General features: G+C 38.7%; 1 protein-coding gene across 1 annotated transcript; it reads left to right on the top strand.

The window, feature by feature from the left end:
* Positions 1-11,670: 11,670 nt before the first annotated feature.
* On the top strand, positions 11,671-12,405 carry LOC121437105 (60S ribosomal protein L6-like). Its single transcript, XM_041636943.1, has one exon. The coding sequence runs from the start codon at positions 11,671-11,673 to the stop codon at positions 12,403-12,405; it is 735 nt and encodes a 244-aa protein (XP_041492877.1).
* Positions 12,406-12,960: the final 555 nt, after the last annotated feature.

The raw sequence follows: 12,960 nt of genomic DNA, 5'->3' as shown, positions 1-12,960 counted from the left end.
CCTTGGCTTTTGATAGGGCAGCCCTTAGGTGGGCGTGGTAGACAACAGAATTCTGGGAGGAAAAAGACAGTCTGGCAGACACCATGGCTCTCCTCTTTGAGAAGAACACTGGTTAGACTCATGCCGGTAAGCCACAGTTAAGTGGCAAAACACATTAATGGAGATGGGTAAAAGGAATATGTAATAGTTAGCCAATAACAGGCTAGAACTAATGGGCCAGGCAGTAATTTAATTAATACAGATCTCTGTGTGATTATTTCAGGTATAAACTAGCCTGGTGGTGGGGACAGGGCCTGTCGCACCTCTTTACAACAGAGTGGCTGCCCAATGTGGTCTACTAACTCCACGTAAAACCTGAGAATGCTTAAAAAGGAGAGAGAGAGAGAGTTTAACACAGCTTTTTGCTGTTTGTGGGTGGCATGCCACAGAAAGAATTCCTGACTCAGTAGCCTTACAAAAAAAGAGCCACACCATTTTAAAATGCAGCTTCCTGGGCCCTACTGCCCATGCAATCTCCAGCTATGGAGCATTTCTGGGCCCGGATGTTTCTGTGCCCACTCAGGGTTGAGAGGAAACTGGTTGAGACCATGCCTGTGGCTCAGCGCTCCCTGCCTGGGCAGGCGGCGGGATCAGGTTTACTAGGTGTGCATAACCAGGGGAGCATGGTGGATTCCTGCCACCATACACAGAGATGTTTTCAGGCTGCGCAGTGGTCTGCATGGCAGATTAGGCTCTAACTCAAATAAAAAGCTCATTCTCAGAGTTAAAGAGTCGAGTGTGGCTCCTACATAAAGGCGGGGGAAAAAAGCCGCACAGTTTTAAAACACTGGCTTTCTGGGCTATGCTCCTACTGCAACCTCTGTTTCTCGTGGGAGACAGAGAATTTGGATGGGGTTTTGTGAGTAAAGTGCTACAGCTTGCTTGATGGCAATGTGGACTGCTGTGTACCTGGAACTGTGCGCTGCTCAGGGGCACCAAATGGCTCTGAGGCAGGAGTGTCTCCTGCCATGCTGAACTGTGTTGATCTCAGGTAGAAAACAGTTTTAATTATCATAACAGTACAGTTAAGGTTTAGACTGGGCAGGAAACAGGTGGTACCGTATTACCCCTACATGGTGCAACTTAAGTTTTTAAGAAGTGCTTAGCATTTTAAGAAGTGCTCCTGGATAGTAAAGAATTACAGATTTACAATAGGACAGATTCAGACATAAAAGACCTCTAAATGGGTCATAGTGTTAGATAGACATACGTAGGCTTGGGAGAGAAAAGAAAAATAGTATTAAAATGTCATGAAGTAAAGTTAATGCTTTAGAAAAAGGGTAAAGTCTTTAAAGAGACAGAATAAAGTGATAAGAGTAAAAGTAAGCCACATAAAAATGGAAAATTCACAGACAATCTGGATTTTTTTGCATTATTGTATTTTCTTTGAATTTTTTGACTGTAAAGGAGCTAAGTACAGAGAGACATTTCATCATATGGGCTGCCAAGCTAAACCAGAATGGATACCATAAGGGTATTATGACTTCAAAATTTGGGTCTAACAACATGATGCTTTGGAAAAGAGGTTCTTCTTTTGTTTTCACAGAGGATGAGACCCTGTGGATTGCTTCTATCCCAATATGGTATGACAGACCATGCTCTTCCTGAAAGGTCATTGTGAATAACTTCACGGAACTGCCGACTGAGATGAACCTCACACACAGGTTATATCATGAAAGACCTGATTAACAGCGCCCCCATACAGCATGAAGCAGTTTAGAGAGAAATAACTGCACCCATATTCCCAAATGTTGTTTATAAATGTTCTTTTACATTTAAAGTGGGATATGATATAGATATGAATAATTTTCATTGATATGAATCTTGGTTTATTGATACTAATTTAAGGTCAATCTTATTATATGTATATGTATTTCTGCTCTTGATTAAGGTATTGTGATTGTGTAGTTCATTTAAAAATGTAACGTATAATTAGTAAACATAGGTTGTTAATGGATAATCATCAATAATAGTCACGCTTGTAGTCATGTTAATTAGATTTTCTAGATATAGAGAGGTATATTTTAGTTAAATAGGCATTCTTCATATCTTTCAAAGACTACAGAATATGGCATTTTAAATGTTTTAATAACTTAGGGCTTTTCATGACAATAAGACACATCTGCTCCTGGCAGCACCAGCTACTTCAAGAGGAGGATGGGCATTGAAGAGGCTCCTTATAGAATTTGCTAGCCATTTGGGCAAGAAACTGCTCTTGCCTGGACTTTTGCATAAACTGGACACAAAGATCCCACAGAGAGAGGACTACTGAACTTGCCTAAAGGTGAGATGATCTTTTGGGGTTCCTGGTTCATGAGAGGGTCTGTGAGACATTCTGCAGGATACAAAAGAAAGTGACTGAACTGTCTTTGAAATTTCTTGCTTCATGGAAAAGTCTGCTGGATACTATGGGCCTGAAGGCCAAAGATGGATGCCCCAACAGTACAAAAGAACTTTGGGTGACTGTCCAGGCAGTGAGATGTCTCTGTCATTTCTAGAGTTTTGGAAGTTGCTTACTTCTCATTTACTTTGGTAATATTATATCCTTCTGGAGTCTTTGATGAAGTTGAAGAATGCTTAGTTATAGTTATAGTTTTCCTTTGTTATGATTAAAGATAAACTAGATATAAATATTATAATTAATTTTTGCTTTATAACTGTTTTGTTATATGTAATTTTACTATGTTAAAGTTAAAGCCTTTCTTTTTTGTTTAAACAGAAAAAGGGGAAATGATGTAGGAGGGTCTTCTGTCTATGTCTTACTTTCATTGGTTAAATAAAGAAAATTGCCTTGGCTTTTGATAGGGCAGCCCTTAAATGGGCATGGTAGACAGAACAGAATTCTGGGAGGAAGACAGTGCGGCAGACATCACGGCTCTCCTCTCTGAGATGGATGCTGATTAGACTCATGCTAGTAAGCCACAGTCAAGTGGCAATACAGATTATAAGAAATGGTTTAGATCAATATGTGATAGTTAACCAATAAGGGGATAGAAATAATGGACCAGGCAGTAATTTAATTAATACAATTTGGTGTGGTCATTTCCGGTATAAACTAGCCGGGTGGTGGGGACACAGTCCGCCACTCTCATTACAACAGAGTGGTGCCTGTTCCTAAGAATATCTGTAAATATTCTGGGACTTTGGTTCAAAATTCAATTGTGGATGTGCCTGATATGATTGAATAAGGATTCCAGATGCCATTTTAAGGGTTTAGAACAATGTTATTTAAATTTGACTTTTCCCTGACAAACTCAAAATTAAAAAAAAACATTTAAGATGTTCTCCCTAAGTTGATGTTTAAATGTAATTCAATTTCAAAAATATCTACATTTTACTGAGTTAGACGGCCTGATGGTAAAGTTCATATATGAAAGAATACACAGGAATAGCTAAGAAGAGAGAAGGAAGCCACTTGAGAAGGGACTCCTGATACCAAGAAAATGAAAACTTTCTAGAGAATTTCTGTAATTACAGTATCTTGTCATTTCTATAAGAAGAGACAAATAAGGCAGAAGAAATGGCTCAGTGGTTAAGAGCATTGCCTGCTCTTCCAAATGTCCTGAGTTCAATTCCTGGCAAACACATGATGGCTCACAACCATCTGTAATGAGGTCTGGTGCCCTCTTCTCTCCTGCAGGCATACACACAGATAGAATATTGTATGTAGAATAAATAGATATTTTAAAAAATAAAAAAGAGACAAATAGCTGAATAAAATAGGTGAGAACACTCCAGAAGATAAGGCAGAAAGATTATAAGTGCCACTGAGGATGGAATACTCCAAAGAAACAAGGCCTTCTCGACACAACAGTAATGATGCCCTTATAAACTCACAGAGACTGTGGCAACATGTGCACGGCCTGCATAAGTGGATGCAAGCCTCCATACCTAATTAAAAGTTATCTATCTCTGATTAATAATACTCATAAAGAAAAAGTAGTTTTCTCCATGATGAGTCTCACTGGATATGAAACCAGATTAAAGAGCAAGATCTATGCCTAGCAGGAACTAGTTAACACAAAATGAACTCAATGATGTATTTGGAGGGTTTCTGCCAAATAATGTATCATATGGGTAATTTTTATAATCTTATATGTCTTTTGCTTTTAAATTATGGTTTTAGTGTTGTGGGATATTCTTTTTGAACATTGTGAAAATTTGTCTTTACCAAGGCAACTTCTGTTTGTTTTTTTTAAAAAAAACTGAATGGCCAATAGCAAGACAGGACTTCCAGGCAATGATAGGAACTCTTGGAAGAAAGTCATAATTTACTAATGAGCAGAGTAGACTTATAGTATGGAGGAGAGGTAACGAGTCATGTGGCAAAATGAATATTAATATTAATGGGTTAAGTTTTGAGAGCTAGTTGAGAACAAGCCTAAGCCAAGGCCAAGTATCCATAGTTAATAGGAAATCAACATGTCATTATTTCGTCACTGGCAGTCCAAAGATATTATGACTACCCTTCAGATTTTGTTCTGACGGGTTTTCTCTGTGTGTGAATGTGTGTTTTTCTTGTATTTTTTTCTGCCTTTCTTTTTTTCTGTTTATCTGTTTGTACTGACCTATTCTGGTTTTCTTTTATTCTATCTTAGTTTATATTTTTTGTTAATCTTGTTTGTTTTTTAATGAGAGCAAGAGATAGAAAAGGTAAAGATTTGGGGGAATGGGGAGGAGTGGGGAGTTTGGGGGAGAGGAAATGATAATCAGAATATATTGTATTAAAATGTATTTTCAGTAAAGAAAGAAATGCTGTTAAATAAAAGAACAGAAATGTGCACTCTATGCTCGCTTTCTCTCTCTCTCTCTCTCTCTCTCTCTCTCATGTAAGAATGTGATATAAAAAACATATTACCTATTCTTTGCGCAAAATAAATGTAAGTGCTATTAGAGCAAAAAGTGAAGAATATACTATTCCTTCAGTGAAGGATATGAAAGAAATGGGAAAGGAGAAAAGGGTAGGAATGAGTAGTACTTTTTCAAATAGACAGTTTTATTCTGGGTTATGTGAATGACAGTAATATTTCTCATACCAACAATATAAATACATTTAGAGTTCTATAGCACCATCTGTTGTGGAATATTAGTTAAAGATAGGTTTATGCTGTGGAATATTTGTTTAATTATACAAAGATGTGTTGCATTTGTTTAACTCTGTAAAGGTATGTTAATTTGAATGCTTAAAACTCCCATTTGGGCTAATAAAGATCTGAACAGTCAATAGCTAGCCAGAGAAGAATAGGCAGTCCTGGCATGCAGAGAGAATAAATAGGAGGAGAGAAGAGAAAGAAGGGAAAAAAGGGAGTAGAAGGGACACAGGGGCCAGCCAACAAGCTATATAACAAGCTGTGGTGTTAAGAAGTAAATAAAGGTATAGAGAATAGAGAATGATAAAATACCCTTGAGGCAAAATGTAGACAGAATAATTTAAGTTAAGAAAAGCTGGCTAGAAACATGGTAAACTAAGGCCAGGAACTCAAAGTAAGAATGAGTCTCTGTATATAGAATAGCCACGTCTCAAAAGTTCTAGCGCCAGTTCTGGATGAAGGTGTGAGGAATGAGGAAAAGTCACTTCTAAATATAATGTGTCTCTGATAAAATGATGGACTCCCCTACCTCAAAGGTCAGCCCAAACTTCTCACTAGCATTAATTCATTCTGGGAAATTTGGGGACTGTGATTCTGCTATTGGCACTAGTCAATGTGAGAGAAAAATACGTTTTCCTCTTTAGTATCTGAGGGATATCCAGCCAGGTGCAATCTCGAGAGCGGCCGACTATTTAAGACAAAGCTACTCTGGTAAATAAGAACTAGAGAGAGGCTGCCACACCAGATTTATGGGGAGACACCTGTAGAAGGCAGTGAAGGGTTGGGTGAATGACAGGCAAGGACGCACTGAAAAAGACAGGCAGCAGCTCCTCGGGAACTGAAGGCCCCACCACTCTGAGCTCACACCACTTGCATGTTAATGAGAAATCTCTGCCACCTTGAGAGGACACTGATGATCCCATGCGTGTGGTTGGGGAACAGTCCTACATGTGAAGTCACTTACCTTCTGGTTCAGTGCTGGTGAAACTTAGAATCCTGAGTTTCAGGTCCACGAAGGCCTTAGGTTGTAGCAGCCTCTTCCCTCTCACAGATGATCTACTGTTGGGTGAGAAGTGAGTGCGCAAAGACAAAAATCCCAACAAACACCTCAGGGCTCTATTTCCTTCTCCTGTTCTCTTCATTCACTTATTATTATTTCTACTTTTAAAAGAGAACATTTTATTATTTGGAAAGTTCACAATGCGTAAAATGTATGCTATTAATATCTGACCCCAGTACTGCCCACATATCCTCCTGGATCAACTCCCACCTCTAAACACCTCCCAACTATATGTGCTCTTTTTCACAGACATTGGGTATGATTAGTTCTACTTTTGCCCAAACTGAGTTTTAACTTAATAATCTACTGTACATTACTACTGTGAGTATCTGCTGCATAGCTGTTGGGGACAGTAGTTGACTTTAACACTTTCTGTGCATCCTTCTATATATAGTTGAGCTATTACAGTGGTTTCTTTTCTTCTTTCTTTTTGGGACTTGATTTTGAGCCTTCCACAGGTGGCCATACACTATGAAAAGATAAACCTGAAGGTGTCACATACCCATCCAACGTGATACAGAAGTCACAACACAAAATTGTAAGAAAAATGAAAAAGTACAGCAAAGGAACATATCTCCTCAATGCCATATCAATAAATGCAGAAGTACTTACAATGCTGAACACATAGTCTAAACGTATACTTGAGAAAAAAGTATGGTTTGAAACTGAACAAACCCGGGGTGGGAGGAGTCAGTAAACATAAGTACTTCGTGGTTTTTGCTTCCAGATTTCTGTCTTGAATTCCTAACCTGACTTCCCTGGATAATGGACATATAGGAGGAAAAGTTAAATAAAACATTCCTCCCCAAGTTGTTTTCATTTATGGTGTTTATCACAGAAACAAGAGAGCAAACTGGAGCAAGAATGTATAGACTATTACATTCAATAGCTACAGGATACATATCTTCTCAGCCGTCCATGAGATATTCTGTGATATAGATACTAGTGTAAGTCACTGGGCAAGTAAAAACTATTTAAAAGTAAAAACAACGTTGTCTATCTTATCCGATCCTAAAGCAGTAAAATTATAAATCACTATCAAGGGAAATGACAGAAATGAAATAATCCAAATAGAATTAAACATTATACCACAATGGTCTATAGGTAAAGGAAGCAATCAGGAATTACTGAAATCTGGTTTGGTAAATCTAAGAAACACCCCAAGGAATAGAAGCTATTGCCATTGTTCTCAGCTGCCTAACAGAACTTGAAGATATGACATTACTGTGAAAGGCACCACACATTTCAGGCATAGGACTTGGAGGAACTGGTCTGGAAACAGCCCTCAAGTCTCATCCATAAGGACTAGGGCTTACAGTTTTCAATGTGCTATGCCAGCTGCTAACAGAGAAAGGCAATCAATAATCATATGTAGCTTTGAGCCCATTGTCTTAGTTGTTTTTCTATTGCTGTGAAGAGACACCATGACCAAGGAAAATATGAAAAAGTAACATTTAATTAGGGGTTTGCTTACAGTTTCAGAGGCTTAGTCCATGAAAATCAAGGTGAGGAGTAAGGTGACTGACTGGCAGGCAGGTATGGCGATGGGGCAGTAGCTGAGAGCTTACTTCCTGATCTGCATGCAGGAGGAAGAGAGAAAGTGAGACTGGGCCTGGAACTGCCTTTTGAAATGTCAAAACCCACTCCCCAGTAACAGGCTTTCTCAAACAAGGCCACAATTCCTAATCCTTCCTAAATAGTTCACCAACTAGGAATCAAACATTCAAATACTTGAGCCTATGGGAGCCATTCTCGTTCAAACTACTCCATCCTACTCCCTGGTCTGCATAAGTCTTTAGTCCTATCTTAATGCAAAATGCACTCAGTCCAACTTCAAATGTCCCCACTGTCTTTCAGTCTCCAGACTGTTTACAATTCCAGAGCTTAAAGTTTCTTGTGAGACTCAGAGTGATCTCTTAACTGTAAGCCCTTTAAAATCAAAATAAAAAATCAAATCACATACTTCTCTAACATTTAATGACACAAAAATTATATTACTATTCCAAAAGAGAGGAGGAAAGGGTCCATAGTGAATAAATACTGGAGCAAACCAAGGCTGAAACTCAGCAGGGAAATTCTGTATCTCTATGATTTATGTTAAAGTGATTATTTGATGAATCTTCATACCTCCCACTCTTCCTAGTGTTGTTGATTACATCATCAGTTTTCTTTAACAACGGAGCACCCCTTACACTTGTAGCTCCCTTGGGAATAGAACAGAAGCATGGGACTTAAGGTACCAAGTTATTATGTTTACCTGGGTTAAAACCTGGTCCCATCCACTACTTACATTTACATGAGCTTTGACATGGTAATCGATTCTGATAGAATACCCTGGCAGCTGAAAACCAAAAGTCCTGCTGAGACTGTCTTAATGCCATTGTGCAACTTTTATCAGTCAGCTAAATTCATATCTCAGGGAGCACTGTTTTTGAGACAGTTCCCAAGATGTCCTGCTGTTGTGGAACAATCTTTTTATACGCTATGAATCTGTATTACTCTCATTGGCTAACAAGAGCTCAATAAACTATAGCTGGGCAGGAGGAGGTTAGGTGAAAAACCATACTAAAAGAGGATGTTGAGCTGAAGAGGGGCAGAGTTAGAGGAATTGCCAGCAAGATGCAGAGTGAGTTGAAGACACAAAATGGACCAGATGCAAAAGGTACATTCCAGAACATAGATTAATAGAAATGGGTCAATTTAACTTGTAAGAGGTAGTTAGTTCTAAGCCTGAGTTATCAGGCGAGCATTTATAATTAATATAAGCCTTAGTGTATTTGAGATTGTCTGTGGAACAGGAAAACTCTACCTACGGTCTGCTTTGTCTGAACGAGAAGTTTCAAAAGGAGGAGTTCTTATGTGTCCTCTGCAGCTCTCTCAACTTTCTTATACTTAAACCCTCTGCCCAGTCCTATGAAGAGCCCTAATCAGCTCCTTCCCCTTCACACAAGTTCCATTCCCATGGGAAGTCATTGGCCCTTGCTGCTGTGCTAATAAACAGTCTCAACTGTTGAGAGCAGACTTAGGTCTCTTGCATGGTTTCTGTTCCTTTATTATTCTTAAATATAACATTTTGGTGTAGAAATCCAGGAGAGATTCTTGGATCCCTGCCCTTTGGTAGCTCCATCCCTTCTTCTGGGACCTTCTGGACTTTTTATCGACCTTGACTCCTCTTGGGACTTGGAACTTCCGGAGCACAGATACTCTCTGAACTCACTATATAGACTAAACAGCTGCTAGTTGCCATCTGAAACCCACTGGTTTTTGTAGCTTCTGCCTCTGCGAACAGTAAACTTTTATCCCAAGCTGATACAGGTATATCTGTGATTATCAGGTTTACAACAGAGCAAGATCCAGTACAGCCAGGGCTACAGATATACCCTGACTCAAAAAAGGAAATGGTCTCATAAACGCATATGTTTGAATGCAGGTTCGCAGTTAGTGGGACTATTAGGAGGTGTGTCACCACTCATGCCAGGCCCAATCTATCTCTGTCTGCTACTTTCAGATCAGGCGGAAGCTGTAACTAATATGCTACCACCGTGCCTGCCACACTCCCCATCATGATGGCCATGGACTCACCCTTTGAAATTATAAACAGCCGCCCAATTAAATGCATTGTAAAATTGCTTTGGTCATACCTGTTCATAGCAATGAAACAGTAAGTAAGACGAATAACAGTACAGATAATCAATGAAAAATGAGTTTCTTTCAAAAGGTGAGAGTGACAAAATCCTTAGCTGAACTAAATGAGAATGAATACAAAAATTAGTAAAATAGAGATGAAAAGGGGGACAGTACAAAGTAACACCAATGAAATTTGAAAACGGTTAATGAATATTTGAAAACTCATATTCAAAGAATATCTAAAAGAAATGGAAAATTTCCTAGATAAAAAAGATAAAATAACTTTAGAGATCCATAAAAATCAATAAGATTAAAGTATCTCCCAACAAAGAAAATCCTAGAAACACATGGATGAAGGAAATATTTTATCAGGCCTCAAAAATGCTCCCGAAACTACCTAATTAAAACATACGGGCAATGGTAAACTTCTGGTTCGTGGACAAAATACCTTGATATCTAGCCTAGTTCAGACTAAAATCTTAAAAAATTGTTTTGGTGGTGAACATTAGTAATATATTACTTTTTTCTAATAAAGTCTTTATAAACTGAATTTAGTAATAGATTTTAACACCATGATCAAGTTGGCTTATATTAGGTTGCAAGGATGTTTCACTTATTAATAGGTTTGTAGTCAGAGGTCACATAATGATCTTACAAGTGCAAAACAGGCCTTTATCAAAAAAGCACTGAAGAATCTATACTAAAAGCAACATATATCACTATAAAATGCCTCTACACAATAAACCTACAGTCAAAATCATATCAAATTTGGAAAACTGCAAAGCATTTGTCAGCAACGAGAAAGTATGATCCACCCTCTCCAATCTTAATCAATGTGCTGAATGAAGATTCAGTTCACTATAGTAAAGCAAGAGAAAATGCAAATGATACACAAAGAGTAAAGGGGGATGTCTAATGATTTCTAAGAATCTTTGCTATAATCCTATAATTAAAAGACCTCAAATGCTCTAACAGAAAACATTAGGGTTTGGTAAAAGCAGCAAAAAACAAAAAAAAAATTGAGTATTACAAGATAAGTGCAAAAACTGACGCTTTTCCATATTCCAATAATCATGACATTGACAAATAAATCAGGAAAACAATTCAATGCACAACTGCTTCAAACATTAAATACTAAGGAACAAGACTTAACGAGGAAGTGAAAGACTGAAACAGCTCATTTAATAACAGTGAAGGAAGAAATCGAAGAAGACAGTAGAAGACGGAAAGACCTCTTACATACAGGAACAAGCAAGTAAATATTAGCTGCTTTCAAATTATGTCATGGAGCAATAGAAACAAAAACAGAATGCTATTGCAACAAAACGAGATGTGTGTAAGTCAGTGGAATGAAATAGAAAACCCTGAAATATGATCACCTATCTAGAATCACCTGATTACTGAAGAAAAAAAGTGCCCAAAACATCCACTGGAGAAAAGGAAACCATGTTACAACACTTTAGTTAATTTTTGCTAGTTTAACAACACTAATTATCTAAATGTAGAGAGACTAATCTGTATTCCTGTCTCTCTTTACAAACATCAATTCAAAATCAATCAATGCTCCTAATGTAAGATGTGACATCCTGAAACTTCTATAATGTGAGAAAAAAACACTGTATAGGCACTGTATAGGCACAATAATCCTCTTTAAAATATATTCTGGAATCAGTTCAGGAAACAATAGCAAAAACTGACAAATTAAATTTCATGAAATTAAAAAGCTTCTGGCTGTGAGGTGGTGGCGCACGCCTTTAATCCCAGCACTCGGGAGGCAGAGGCAAGTGGATCTCTGTGAGTTCGAGGCCAGCCTGGTCTACAAGAGCTAGTTCCAGCTCTTTCCCATCTTGCAAGATGGCGGGTGAAAAAGGCGAGAAACCTGATACAAAAGAGAAGAAACCTGCAGCCAAGAAGGCTGGCGGTGATGCCCCTGCCGCTGGTGCAGCCAAAAAGGGTGACCCTAAGGCTAAAAAGCTCAAGAAGGGGAAGCCCCATTGCAGCCGAAATCCAGTCCTTGTTAGAGGAATTGGCAGGTACTCCCGATCTGCTATGTATTCCAGGAAGGCCGTGTACAAAAGGAAATACACAGCTGCAAAAACCAAGGTTGAAAAGAAGAAGAAAAAGGAAAAGGTCCTTGCCACTGTCACAAAACCAGTTGGTGGTGACAAGAATGGTGGTACCCGGGTGGTTAAGCTTCGAAAAATGCCCAGGTATTATCCTACTGAAGATGTGCCTCGGAAGCTGCTGAGCCATGGCAAAAAGCCCTTCAGTCAGCACGTGAGACACCTGCGTGCCAGCATCACTCCTGGGACTGTCCTCATCATCCTTACCAGGGGCCACAGGGGCAATAGAGTGGTTTTCCTGAAGCAACTGGGCAGTGGTTTACTGCTTGTGACAGGACCTCTTGCCCTCAACAGGGTTCCTTTGAGAAGAACACATCAGAAATTTGTCATTGCCACCTCTACAAAAGTTGATATCAGCACAGTTAAAATCCCCAAACACCTGACTGATGCTTACTTCAAGAAAAAGCAGCTGCGCAAGCCCAGGCATCAGGAGGGCGAGATCTTTAACACAGAGAAGGAGAAATAGGAGATTACAGAGCAGTGCAAGGCTGATCACAAAGCTGTGGACTCGCAGATTCTGCCAAAGATCAAAGCTGTTCCTCAGCTGCAGGGCTACCTGCGCTCTCAGTTCTGTCTGGGGAACGGGATGTACACAAACTGGTTTTCTAAATTGCTGACAACCTAATTAAACAGCTTTATGTGTTTAAAAAAAAAAAAGAGCTAGTTCCAGGATGGGGTTCCAAAGTCACAGAGAAGCCCTGTCTCGAAAACCCAAAATAAACAAACAAACAAACAAATAAGCAAGCTTCTGCAGAGCAATAGAAACAATATAGTGACAACCAAGCGAACAGAATGGTAATATTTTCTAGCCCTTTTTTTAAAATAGAGAGTTAATATTCAGAATCTTTAAAGAACTTAAAACTTTAAATGCCAAATACAGAAGCCAACACACTCATAAATGACTAATCAGTTGGATAGGTCTCAAAAGAAGAAATACAACTGGCTAATACATATATTCATAAATGTTTAACTTGAATAGACTTAAGGAAAATAATAATTAAAAGTATATTGATAAGCTAAA

This window comes from Microtus oregoni, unplaced genomic scaffold (genome assembly GCF_018167655.1).
Source record: "Microtus oregoni isolate MIOR12 unplaced genomic scaffold, Mior012 000050F_ref0000143, whole genome shotgun sequence".
NCBI classification, from domain to species: domain Eukaryota; kingdom Metazoa; phylum Chordata; class Mammalia; order Rodentia; family Cricetidae; genus Microtus; species Microtus oregoni.
This window is presented reverse-complemented; position numbering and strand designations above follow the sequence as displayed.

Bases quoted from the DNA above. Each gene is read 5' to 3' on its own strand.
- LOC121437105 (XM_041636943.1), top strand. From the start codon at position 11,671: ATGGCGGGTGAAAAAGGCGAGAAACCTGATACAAAAGAGAAGAAACCT.